At 45.4% G+C, this 14,289-nt stretch overlaps 1 protein-coding gene across 1 annotated transcript in view; it reads right to left on the reverse strand.

The window, feature by feature from the left end:
- Nucleotides 1-931: 931 nt before the first annotated feature.
- The window catches only part of LOC137363001 (histone H2A-like), a 63,154-nt gene continuing 49,796 nt past the window's right edge, over nt 932-14,289 (reverse strand). Inside the window, exon 3 of the mRNA XM_068027120.1 lies at nt 932-1,030. Within this exon, the coding sequence (XP_067883221.1) occupies nt 932-1,030 (99 nt within the window). The remainder of the gene's footprint in view (nt 1,031-14,289) is intronic.

Here is a 14,289-nt window from a genome sequence, read left to right on the forward strand (position 1 = left end):
CCGAACCAAAGTCCTATACAACTGTAACATGACCTGCCAACTCTTGTACTCAATGCCCCGTCCGATGAAGGAAAGCATGCCGTATGCCTTCTTGACCACTCTATTTACCTGCGTTGCCACCTTCAGGGAACAGTGGACCTGAACACCCAAATCTCTCTGGACATCAATTTTCCCCAGGACTTTTCCATTTACTGTATAGTTCACTCTTGAATTGGATCTTCCAAAATGCATCACCTCGCATTTGCCCTGATTGAACTCCATCTGCCATTTCTCTGCCCAACTCTCCAATCTATCTATATTCTGCTGTATTCTCTGACAGTCCCCTTCACTATCTGCTACTCCACCAATCTTAGTGTCGTCTGCAAATTTGCTAATCAGTCCACCTATATTTTCCTCCAAATCATTAATGTATATCACAAACAACAGTGGTCCCAGCACGGATCCCTGTGGAACACCACTGGTCACACGTCTCCATTTTGAGAAACTCCCTTCTACTGCTACTCTCTGTCTCCTGTTGCCCAGCCAGTTCTTTATCCATCTAGCTAGTACACCTTGGACCCCAAGCGCCTTCACTTTCTCCATCAGCCTGCCATGGGGAACCTTATCAAACGCCTTACTGAAGTCCATGTATATGACATCGACAGCCCTTCCCTCATCAATCAACTTTGTCACTTCCAGTATATATATATATTATACAGTAAGTATACTGTTTTGGATACGGTTGGGGGAGGGGGACCTACCAGTGGAAAGCCACAGCGGCCAGGTCTCTTGCACTGAGCCTGGCTCTGTGGCTCAGAAGGGAAGGGTGGAGAATAGGAGAGCGATAGTGATAGGAGATTCAATGGTGAGAGGAACAGACAGGAGATTCTGTTGTTGCGAATGAGACTCCCAGATGGTATGTTGCCTCCTGGGTGCCAGGGTCAGGGATGTCTCAGATCGAGTCTACAGGATTCTTAATGGGGAGGGGTAGCAGCCAGAAGTCGTGGTACATATCGGTACCAATGGCATAGCTGGGAAAAGGGATGAGGACCTGAAAAGCGAATATAGGGAGTTAGGTTGGAAGCTAAAAGGCAGGACGAGCAGAGTAGTAATCTCAGGATTGATACCGGTGCCACGTGCTAGTGAGGCTAGAAACAGAGAGCGAGTGCAGCTGAACACGTGGCTACAGAGCTGGTGTAGGAGGGAGGGCTTCAGTTATGTGGATCATTGGGATACCTTCTGGGGAAGGTGGGACCTGTACAAGAAGGACGGGTTGCATATGAACTGGACGGGCACCAATATCCTGGGCGGGAGGTTTGCTAGAGCTCTTCGGGAGGGTTTAAACTAGTTTGGCAGGGGGATGGGAACCGGAGGTATGGATCAGTGGATGGGGTAGATGTTGAACAGGCAGATACCGAGTGCAGAGAGTCTGTGAGGAAGGTTAGACAGTTGACAGGGCAAAGTTTCAGCCAGTATGATGGGTTGAAGTGTGTCTATTATAATGCAAGAAGTGTCAGGAATAAGGGTGGTGAACTTAGAGCATGGATCAGTACTTCGAGCTACGATGTTGTGGCCATTACGGACACTTGGATCTCACAGGGGCAGGAATGGATGTTGGATGTTCCCGGGTTTAGATGTTTCAAAAGGAATAGGGAGGGAGGTAAAAGATGTAGGGGAGTTGCATTATTAATCAGGGATAGTATCACAGCTGCAGAAAGGGAGGTCATCGAGGAGGATTTGTCTACTGAGTCATTATGGGTGGAAGTCAGAAAAAGGAAAGGAGCAGTCACTTTATTGGGAGTTTTCTATAGACCCCCCAATAGCAACAGAGACACGGAGGAACAGATTGGGAGGCAGATTTTGGAAAGGTGCAGAAGTAACAGGGTTGTTGTCATGGGTGACTTCAACTTCCCTAATATTGATTGGAACCTCCTTAGTGCAAATAGTTTGGATGGAGCAGTTTTTGTCAGGTGTGTCCAGGAAGGTTTCCTGACTCAATATGTAGATAGGCCGACTAGAGGGGAGGCTATGTTGGATTTGATGCTTGGCAACGAACCAGGCCAGGTGGCAGATCTCTCGGTGGGAGAACATTTCGGAGATAGTGATCACAACTCCCTGACCTTTACTATCGTCATGGAGAGGGACAGGAGCGGACGGGATGGGAAAATATTTAATTGGGGGAGGGGGAATTACAATGCTATTAGGCAGGAACTGGGGTGCATAAACTAGGAACAGATGTTCTCAGGGAAATGCACGACAGAAATGTGGAGGTTGTTTAGGGAGCACTTGCTGCGACTGCTGGATAGGTTTGTCCCGATGAGGCAAGGAAGGGATGGTAGAGTGAAGGAACCTTGGATGACAAGAAATGTGGAACAGCTAGTCAAGAGGAAGAAGGAAGCTTACTTAAGGTTGAGGAAGCAAGGATCAGACAGGGCTCTAGAGGGTTACAAGGTAGCCAGGAAGGAACTGAAGAATGGACTTGGGAGAGCTAGAAGGGGACATGAAAAAGTCTTGGCGGGTAGGAGTAAGGAAAATACCAATGCGTTCTACACTTATGTGAGGAACAAGAGGATGGCCAGAGAGAGGGTAGGGCCGATCGGGGATAGTGGAGGGAACTTGTGCCTGGAGTCGGAGGAGGTAGGGGGGTTCCTAAATGAATACTTTGCTTCAGTATTCACTAGTGAGAGGGACCTGGTCGTTTGTGAGGACAGCGTGAAACAGGCTGATATGATCAAACAGGTTGATGTTAAGAGGGAGGATGTGCTGGAAATTTTGAAAGACATGAGGACAGATAAGTCCCTGGGGCCAGACGGGATATACCCAAGGATATTACGGGAAGCGAGGGAAGAGATTGCCGCGCCTTTGGCGATGATCTTTGCGTCCTCACTGTCCACTGGAGTAGTACCAGATGATTGGAGGGTGGCAAATGTTATTCCCTTGTTCAAGAAAGGGAATAGGGATAACCCTGGGAATTACAGACCAGTCAGTCTTACGTAGGTAGTGGGCAAATTATTGGAGAGGATTCTGAGAGACAGGATTTATGATTAGTTGGAAAAGCATAGTTTGATTAGAGACAGTCAGCATGGCTTTGTGAGGGGCAGGTCATGCCTCACAAGCTTTATTGAATTCTTTGAAGATGTGACAAAACACATTGATGAAGGAAGAGCAGTGGATGTGGTGTATATGGATTTCAGCAAGGAGTTTGATAAGGTTCCCCATGGTAGGCTCATTCAGAAAGTAAGGAGGCATGGGATACAGGGAAAGTTGGCTGTCTGGATACAGAATTGGCTGGCCCATAGAAGACAGAGGGTGGTAGTAGATGGAAAGTATTCATCCTGGAGCTCGGTGACCAGTGGTGTTCCGCAGGGATTTGTTCTGGGACCTCTGCTCTTTGTGATTTTGATAAATGACTTGGATGAGGAAGTGGAAGTCTGGGTTAGCAAGTTTGCCGATGACACGAAGGTTGCTGGAGTTGTGGATAGTGTGGAAGGCTGTTGTAGGTTGCAACAGGACATTGACAGGATGCAGAGCTGGGCTGAGAAGTGGCAGATGGAGTTCAACCTGGAAAAGTGTGAAGTGATTCATTTTGGAAGGTCGAATTTGAATGCAGAATACAGGCGCAAAGACAGGATTCTTGGTCATGTGGAGGAACAGAGGGATCTTGGGGCCCATGTCCATAGATCGCTCAAAGTTGCCACCCAAGTTGATAGGGTTGTTAAGAAGGCGTATGGTGTGTTGGCTTTCATTAACAGGGGGATTGAGTTTAAGAGCCACGAGGTTATGCTGCAGCTCTATAAAGCCCTGGTTAGACCACACTTGCAATATTGTGTTCAGTTCTGGTCGTCTCATTATAGGAAGGATGTGGAAGCTTTAGAGAGGGTGCACAGGAGATTTACCAGGATGCTGCCTGGACTGGAGGGCATGTCTTACGAGGAAAGATTGAGGGAGCTGGGGCTTTTCTCATTGGAACGAAGAAGGATGAGAGGTGACTTGATAGAGGGGTACAAGATGATGAGAGGAATAGATAGAGTGGATAGCCAGAGACTTTTTCCCAGGGTGGGAAGAGCTATCACCAATGGGGCATAATTTTAAGGTGATGGAGGAAGGTTTCTGGGAGATGTCAGAGGTTGGTTCTTCACACAAGAGAGTGGTGGGTGCGTGGAATGCACTGCCAGTGGTAGTAGTAGAAGCAGATACATTAGGGACATTTAAGCATCTCTTGGATAGGTACATGGATGATAGTAGAATGAAGGGTATGTAGGTAGTTTTGATCTTAGAGTAGATTAAAGGTTCGGCACAACATCGTGGGCCGAAGGGCCTGTACTGTGCTGTACTGTTCTATGTTCTATCACACAGGTGTTGGGAGGCTCAGCCTGGCTACGCAATGTTACAAGGACACTGAGTAACACCATCGACAACGGGACAGGGAGAAAAACACAGAGGAAACTAATAGACTGTGAGGAAGCAAAAGTGAGGAACGGAGAGAGAGAGACAGACAACGAAACTGAGATGGAGAAACAAGGCATTTGTATGATTGTGTTCTCCCTGTTGTGTCACGGTATTTCCTGTTGTGTAAATATGTTTTCTGTTGTGTAAAGATGTACCCTGTTGTTGTGTCAAGGTTTTCCCTGTTCTTGTTGTATTTTCTGTTCCTGACCGTCTCCTCACTGTGACCATTTGTCCTGGTTTTCTTGTGGCCAACATCACCATCTGTTGGTGGAGAGGGGACTCTGCAGGAAGGGGTTGACAAAGTGGGAGAGACTCGGCTGGTCCGTGTTTTCAGCTTGTGTTCGTGTGAGCAAAAGTGATTTGTTGCTGATTGATGTGTTCACGAGAAGGAAAAAGCTGATTGCAATCGAGCGCATCTTGCTATGATGGGGAAACACTTGATATTTTGAAAGTGAACGGTTGGTGTTACTGCCAAACATAAATAGCAGAAAATGGCTTCGATCCATCGACTTCTGGGTTATGAGCCCAGCACGCTTCCGCTGCGCCACTCTGCTAACTGCTAGCTTAAATTTTAGCTGCCCGTTAGTGAAATATGTTCATTTCCCCAATGTTTTTATAAAAATAGGATTGCGGTCGGATTTCTCAAGAATCCCGGACTCAGCAACACACGTGCTGACGGACTCACCCTCACTGCACAATGACACAAGGACTGAGTAACAGCACCGACAATGAGGCAGGCAGAGAAAGACACACAGAAAACCAGGAAGGGATTATCAGGACTCAGAAAGGAACAGACAGAGAAAGACACAGAAAACCAGGAAGATATAATCAGGACCCAGAAAGGAACAGACAGAGAAAGGTACTGAGCAAACCAGCAAGAGACAGCGAAAGACTGATGATTTATGTAATTGTGTTCTCTGTTGTGTAAAGATGTTCCCTGTGTTCTTTTAAAGATATTTCCTGCTGTGTAATATGTTCTCTGTAGTGTAACTATATTCGCTGTTGTGTAAAGATGTTCTCTGTTATTGTGTAAAATGGTTCCCTGTTGGGTCAAGATCTTCTCTGTTGTGTAAATATGATCCATCTTGTGTAAAAGTGTTCCCGATTGTTTAAATATGTTCCCTGCTCTGTCATGTAGAGCTGAGTCTGCACTAATGGAATTGCTACAGTGTCTTCCAGTCTGATACTGGATGAGGGCTGGAATGTGATCCAACGCACAGTCTATACAAATTGAATTGCTATTGTATCTTTTAGTTTCACAATCCGGGGGAGTTTTAAACTGAATTATCAGTTTGTATCTCAGGTTATACTATCTTTCAGATTCTCTCAATCTGATATCGCATTTGACATTTAGACTTAAGAAAGGATGTACTGGCATTGGAGGAGTTCAAAAGAGATTCACTCAGCTGATTCCTGGGATGAAGGGGTTGACTTATCAAGAACGGCTAAACAGGTTATTCATTCGTGTTTAGAAGAATGAGGGGTGATCTTTTTGAAACGTACAAGATTCTGAGGGGGCTTAACAGGGTGAAGAAGGGTCTCTGACCTGAAACATTAACTCTGCTTCTCTCTTCACAGATGCTGCCAGACCTGCTGAGTATTTCCAGCATTTCTTGTTTTTATTAACAGGGTAGATGTTGAGAAAATGTTTCCACTAGTGGGGGAATCACAAACTAGGCGGCATAGTTACAGAATAAGGGGACACTCATTTAAACTGAGATGCAAAGGAATTTCTTCTCTCAGAGGGTAGTGAATGTCTGGAATTCTCTACCCCAGACAGTATTGGAGGCTAAATCACTGAAAGTATTTAAAGAGGATGTAAATAGATTTTTGAAATATTGGTGAGTTGAGGGCTATGAAGAGCTGGCATGAAAGAGGAGTTGAGGTCTGGGGCAGATCAGCCATGATCTTACTGAATGGCGAGGCAGGCTTGAGGGGCCGAATGGCCTACTCCTGCTCCTATTTCTTCTGTTCTTATGTTATGTTATATCTAATGTATATGTCAGGATGCACTAATGGGAATTAATACTGAAACTTATAAACTCATAATGTGTGTAAATATTGGGCTGATATTTAACTTGAATCTCAGAGTACATTATTGTGGTTAATTCTGTAAGTTTGAAAAGGGAACACTGTGCCATAATGAAAACAAGAAATGCTGGAAATACTCAGCAGGTCAGGCAACAGCTGTACAGAGAGAAGCAAAGTTAACGTTTCAGGTCAGTGACCTTTCAGATGCTGCCAGACCTTTTGAAAGTCCATGTGCACCACATCAACAGCATTGCCCTCATCAACCCTCTGTTACCTCATCAAAAAACTACAGCAGGACAGTTAAACATGATTTTCCGTTAAGAAATCCATGCTGGCTTTCTTGAATTAACCCACATTTGTCCATGGGACTATTAATTTTGTCCCAAATTATTCTTTCGAGAAGTTTTCCCACCTCCAAAATTGAACTGACTGGGGAGTGAAATGAGGTGAGTTGCTCTAACAGAGAGCCAGCACGGGTTCGACAGGCCGAATGGCCTCCTTCTGTGCTGCAGCCATTCTATGATTGTATGATTCTCGCAACAACTGATGGTGGAGAGGCAGTGATGCAGGAATGGGTTGACAGAAAGGGGAAAGTCTGGGCTGATGTGTGTTCGGGTTTGTGAATAAAGGTGATTTGGAAGCTGTGTTCCAAATTGAAGTGTTTACTGGAAGGAAGAAGTTGATGTAAATAAAGAGTAAAACGTGTGAAGATGAAGCGTGGTGTGATTGAGGACAGCAGTAAATATTGTGTTGGTGAATTATTTGTGTTAATAAACTTCCACTGCGCCCTCTGCTGCAGGCTGCTGTTTATATCCAGCTGTGTATTAGTGCTGTTTGTTAGCGAGATAAATGTTTGTTTCAACGCTGTTTATAAAGCAATAGCATTGCACTCAAACAGTCCCAGACATAGCAACACACGTACAAAAGCAAAATACTGCGGATGCTGGAAATCTGAAACATAAACAGAAAATGCTTGAAATAGTCAGCAGGTCTGGCAGCATCTGTGGAGAGAGAACAAAGTTAATGTGAACTAACGAAACAGACAGGAACTGTTAACTGTTTCTCTCTGCACAGATGCTGCCAGACCTACTGAGCATTTCCAGCATTTTCTGTTTTTATTACAGCAACACAGGTGTTGGGAGGCTCAGCCTGGCTACACAATGTTACAAGGACACTGAGTAACACCATCGACAACGGGACAGAGAGAAAAACACACAGAAAACCAAGAATAGACTGTGAGGAAGCAAAAGTGAGGGACAGAGAGAGAGAGACAACGAGACTGAGATGGAGAAACAAGGCATTTGTATGATTGTATTCTCCCTGTTGTCTAAAGGTATTTCGTGGTGTGTAAATATGTTTTCTGTTGTGTAAAGATGTACCCTGTTGTTGTGTAAAGGTTTTCCCTGTTATTGTTTCATTTTCTGTCACTGACCGTCTCCTCACTGTGACCATTTGTCCTGGTTTTATTGTGGCCAACATCACCATCTGGTGGTGGAAAGGAGGCTCTGCAGGAAGAGGTTGACAAAGTGGTAGAGAAACGGCTGGTCCGTGTTTGCAGCTTGTGTTCGTGTGAGCAAAAGTGATTTGTTACTGATTGATGTGTTCACGAGAAGGAAGAAGCTGATTGCAATCGAGTGCCTTCGGAAGCATCTTGTTATTATGGGTAAATACTTGATATTTTGAAAGTGAACTGTTTGTGTTATTTCCCCAATGTTTTTATAAAAATAGGATTGCAGTCGGATTTCTCAAGAATCCCGGACTCAGCAACACACGTGCTGACGGACTCACCCTCACTGCGCAATGACACAAGGACACCGAGCAACAGCACCGACAATGAGGCAGGCAGAGAAAGACACACAGAAAACCAGGAAGAGATTATCAGGACTCAGAAATGAACAGACAGAGAAAGGTACTGAGCAAACCAGCAAGAGACAGCGAGAGACTGATGAACACCACTTGGAGGGAGCACTGAGGGTGGCAAGGGCACAGAATGTAGTCTGGCTGGGGGATTTCAATGTCCATCACCATGAGTGGCTCGGTAGCACCACTACTGACCATGCTATCCAAGTCCCAATGGACACAGCTGCTCGATTGGGTCTGCAGTAGGTGGTGAGGGAACTAACAAGAGGGAAAAACATACTTGACCTCATCCTCACCAATCTGCCTGCCGCAGATGCATCAGTCCATGACAGTATTGGTAGGAGTGACCACTGCACAGTCCTTGTGGAGATGATGTCCCGTCTTCACATTGAGGATACCCTCTATCGTGTTGTGTGCCACTACCACTGTGCTAAATGGGATAGATTTTGAACAGATCTATCAATGTATAACTGGGCATCCATGAGGTGCTGTGGACCATTAGCAGCAGCAGAATTGCAGTCAACCACATTCTATAAACTCATGGCCCGGCATATTCCCCCACTCTAACATTACCAACAAGCTGGGGGATCAACCCTAATTCAATGAAGAGTGCAGGAGGGCATGCCAGGAGCAGCACCAGGCATACCTTGAAATGAGGCGTCAGCCTGATGAAGCTACAGCCCAGGACTACTTTCATGCCAAACAGCAGAAGCAGCATGTAATAGACAGGGCTAAGTGATCCCACAACCAACGGATCATATCTACACCCTGCCACATCCAATGATGAATGGTGGTGGACAATTAAACAACCAACAGGAGGAGGTGGCTCCACAAATATCCCCAACCTCAATGATGGGAGAGCCCAGCACATCAGTGCAAAAGACAAGGATGGAGAATTTGCGACAATCTTCAACCAGAAGTGCCGGGTTGATGATCCATCTCGGCCTCCTTCTCAAGTCCCCAGCATCACAGATGCCAGTCTTCAGCTAATTCGATTCACTCAACGTGATATCAAGAAACGACTGAAGGCACTGGATACAGCAAAGGCTACAGGCCCTGACTATATTCCAGCAATAGTACTGAAGACCTGTGCTCCAGAACTTGCCGCGCCCCAAGCCAAGCTGTTCCAGTACAGGTACAATACTGGCATCTACCCGGCAATGTGGAAAATTGCCCAGGTATGTCCTGTACACAAAAAGCAGGACAATTCCAACCCAGCCAATTACTGCCTCATCAGTCTACTCTCAATCATCAGTACAGTGATGGAAGATGTCATCGACGGGGCACTTGCTTTGCAATAACCTGTTCAGTGACGCTCAGTTGGGTTCCGCCAGGGCCATTCAGCTCCTGACCTGATTACAGCCTTGGTTCGAACAAGGACAAAAGAGCTGAACTCAAGAGGTGAGGTGAGAGTGTCTGCCCTTGACATCAAGGTTGCATTTGACTGAGTATGGCACCAAGGAGCCAGAGCAAAACTGGAGTCAATGGGAATCAAGAGGAAAACTCTCCACTGGTTGGAATCGTACCGAGCACAAAGGAAAATGGTTGTGATTGTTGGAGGTCAATCATCTCAGCTCCAGGACATTACTGCTGGAGTTCCTCAGGGTAGTATCCTCGGCCCAACCTTCTTCACTCCTTCATCAGTGACCTTCCTTCAATCATAAGGTCAGAAGTGGGGATGTTCACTGATGATTGCAAAATTTAGCACCATTCGCGACTCCTCAGATACTGAAGAGGTCCATGTAGAAATGCAGCAAGACCTGGACAATATCCAGGCTTGGGCTGATAAGTGGCAAGTAACATTCGCGCCACACAAGTGCCAGGCAATGACCATCTCGAACAAGAGAGAATCTAACGATCTCCCATTGACATTCAACGGCATTACGATCGCTGAATCCCCCACTATCAACTTCCTAGGGGTTCCCATTGACCAGAAACTGAACTGGAGTAGCCTTATAAATAGTGTGACTACATGAGCTGGTCAGAGGGTAGGAAGCATGCGGTGAGTAACTCACCTCCTGACTCCCCAAGCCTGTCCACCATTTACAAGGCACAAGTCTGGAGTGTGATGGAATACTCTCCACTTGCCCGGATGGGTGCAGCTCCAACAACATTCAAGAAGCTCGACACCATCCAGGACAAAGCAACACGCTTGATTGGCACCCCGTCCACAACATTCACTCCCTTCACCACTGACGTACAGTGGCAGCAGTGTGTACCATCTACAAGATGCACTGCAACAATGCACCAAGGCTACTCAGGCAGCACCTTCCAAACCTACATCCTCTACTGCCTAGAAGGAGAAGGACAGCAGATGCATGGGAACACCACCACCTGAAAGTTCTCCTCCAAGCTACACATCATCCTGACTTGGAACTATATCGCCATTCCTTCACTGTCGCTGGGTGAAAATCCTGGAACTCCCTTCCTAATAGCACTGTGGGTGTACCTACCCCACATGGACTGCAGTGGTTCAAGAAGGAAGCTCACCACCACCTTCTCATGGGCAATTAGGGATGGACTATAAATGCTGGCCTGGCTGGCGACGTCCACATCCCATGAAACAAATAATTAAATACAATAACAGCTCATCTCAATTCCTAGTATTTCTAAATCCCACCAGTCCAACATAAGCTGAACAATTATTGCATGTTGTGATTGACGGTCTGGTCTGTAAACTGCACTGTATCACAGATTGCTGACATTTGCTAACTGGAAGTGAGAACTGCAAAATCGGGACAGTAGTTCACATAGTCTGCCAGTGTGAAAGAATCAGGCAATGTGAGGTAATAGAATTTGTCTGTAAATGTTACACTCATATTGCTTTATAATTTTATATTGAAAATAAAAGTAATCATTTCGTGAAAATAGTGACATGTTGTCCAAACTTTGGTAGCCAGTTGTTTTCGTCTTGCACTCAGCAGGGCAATCCGCAAGAATACCAATTTAAGGGAAAACAACAACTTTCTTCTGTATGAGAAGAGAGTGCTGATTGGTTGGCAAGTGAACTCTGATTGGTCGAGGCATTGCCATTCGGAATGCACCAGTTTATGGTAACTGACAGATAACTGCCCAGCCTTGTTTGAAATTTAAACCAGGCAGCTTGACTCTGATTGGTCAAGGCATTGCCCTGTGGAATGAGCCAGTGAATGGCTGTCACTTATTTTGTTTAGCTGAAACAGGCACAACATGTGTGCATGTTCTTTCTGTCTGCAAAGAACAGGGCCCCGTGTATTAATATATGTAGCTTACAGTACACACCAATGCACCACACTGCGAGCCCTACTGACAGTCTTAAATCAGTTGTCAGTGTAATTCTTAGCACACTAAGAATTATTTAGCAAATGTTGTCCTATTGTGGAATCACATCTCATGTTGGATACTGTGTTTTGAGTTTTGCAAGCACGGGTTGGTTGGGTAGGGCCCATTGCGAACAGCGGAAGGGACATGTTATTTGATACAATCCGCCAGTTTTGGGATGTACGGTCTAGAAACCTAGCATCACACTGGTATTGAAATTCATATATCACGTTACTTATGTGTGTGATAGGCAGGACGTCTCTTTTGCTTGACAGCAGCATCCTGTTAGTGGCGAACACCACACTTGTTGCTCCTGCATAGTAACAGCTGGAAAAAGCGAGCCTCACCTGTTACTCAAATACTGGGGATATATTACCCTTCCAGGGTAATTTGAGGGAGACTGGGCACTTTTCAGGGCTCAAAATGACGGCCTTCAGCCCGTTTGTAAGTTTGTGTGATATACAGTGAGAAATGATCTGATCAGTGTTGCCATTGTAATGCAGGATGTCTTTGATTCGCCCTATTTCAGCATCAAGCTTGCATGGTGAGCAAATGGCTCAGCCCTATTTATGAGGTTGTCGATAAGACCAATCTTATAGCGCGTGGAACTGTAATAATCCCAACGCGTGTATTGATCAGTGAAGGTAGGTTTGCAGTAGACCGTGGTGGAGAACCACTTAGCAGATTTCTCAACTAGTACATCAAGGAAAGGGAGCTCATTTGACAGCTCCATTCCAAAGGTGAATTTGAGTGTAGGATGGAGCCCATGAAGACGTGCAAGGAAATTATTTCATGCAGCTGCAGATTCAAATATAGCAAACGTATCATCTACATATTGGAAATATGCAAGAGGTAGGAGGTTAGGTGTCATTCCCTTAAAAACAGGTTTGTCATGGAATCCAACAAAGATGTTTGTGAGAGCTGGGCCTAGAGGGGATCCCATGGCAACACCAGCGATACATGGTGTCAATAAAACTGAACTCAAAAGTGCAAGTTGCCGAGTTCATAAGTTCAATGAATACGGATTCACACAATGGTGACGGGTCTAGATCACCATGATATAGCACTGCAGTGCAAATATCTATGGCTTCCTGAAGTGGTACATTGGTGAATAGGCTAGCAATGTCAAATGACACATGGACACGGCATTGCTATCGATATGCAAGTCCTGGATGGTCTTCGCAAATGTGAAGGAATCCTTCACTGTGTATGTGGAGAACTTGCTCAAAAACTGGTTGTAACAAATTGCCCAAGCATTTGGCAAATTCATTTCAGGATACTATTTACATTACTTCAAATAAAGAAAACACAACGACACAAAGAATTGAGCACAACGCTGAAAGTTTCACAGCAAATAGTCAAATGGGAAAAGGATGAAATACAGAAAGAAAAAGCCTAAAATACTGAAAACACTCAGCCAGTCCGGAAACAACTGTGGCGAAGAGAAGCTCGGGTTAATGGTCCAGTTCTTTGCATAAAAAATAGGAGTAGGCCATTCGGCCCATCGAAATAGCTCTGCCATTCAATAAGATCACAGCTGATCTCCTACATCAACTCCATCTGACCACACTCGCACATATCCCTTGATTCCCTTAGTATCCAAAAACCTATCGATCTCTCTCTTGGATATAACCAATGATTGAGCATCCACAGCTCTACAGTCACAGAGAGATACAGCACTGAAACAGGCCCTTCGGCCCACCGAGTCTGTGCCGACCAACAACCACCCATTTATACTAATCCTACATTCATCCCATATTCCCTACCACATTCCCACCATTCTCCTACCACCTATCTACACTAGGGGCAATTTACAATGGCCAATTAACCTATCAACCTGCAAGTCTTTGGCTGTGGGAGGAAACTGGAGCACCCGGCGGAAACCCACGCGGTCACAGAGAGAACTTGCAAACTCCGCACAGGCAATACCCTGAACGGAACCGAGGTCACTGGAGCTGTGAGGCTGCGGTGCTAACCACTGTGCGTAGAGAATTCCAAAGATTCACAATGCTTTGAGTGAAAAAAAATTCTCCTCTTCTCAGTCCTAAATGATTGAGCCATTTATACTGAGACTGTGATCCCTAGTTCTCGATCCCCAGCCAGAAGAAACATCCTCCCAGCATTTACCCTGTTAAATCCCTTAAGATGTTTAGGTGCCAGTAAGATTACCTCTCACTCTTCTAAGTTCTGAGGAATATTTTTTTTTTCCAAAATATACTTTATTCATAAAAATCTGCAAAAATTACATTGCCAAACAGTTTCAAACAGCACCAAAAATACAAACATTGCATGGGAGATCAATTTCCTTCAATACTGTCATGAGTTTCTTCACAACCCTTCCGTTTCACAATTGTCATGCCAATTACAGTTTTACATTTACAGCAATTGAGAATATTAACGATACAGTTCAAGGGGTTTCCCATGGATCCAGCCCATCAGTCCAGTTTGGTGGGGGGACCTTACACTGTGGTCTTTCCCCATTGAGCCTTTGCTGCGGCTGCCCCAAGCTTTCGTGCGTCCCTCAGCACGTAGTCCTGGACCTTGGAATGTGCCAGTCCGCAACATTCTGTGGTGGACAACTCTTTGCGCTGGAAGACCAGCAAGTTTCGGGCAGACCAAAGGGCGTCTTTCACCGAATTGATAGTCCTCCAGCAGCAGTTGATGTTTGTC

The sequence above is a fragment of the Heterodontus francisci genome, unplaced genomic scaffold (genome assembly GCF_036365525.1).
Source record: "Heterodontus francisci isolate sHetFra1 unplaced genomic scaffold, sHetFra1.hap1 HAP1_SCAFFOLD_51_2, whole genome shotgun sequence".
NCBI lineage: Eukaryota > Metazoa > Chordata > Chondrichthyes > Heterodontiformes > Heterodontidae > Heterodontus > Heterodontus francisci.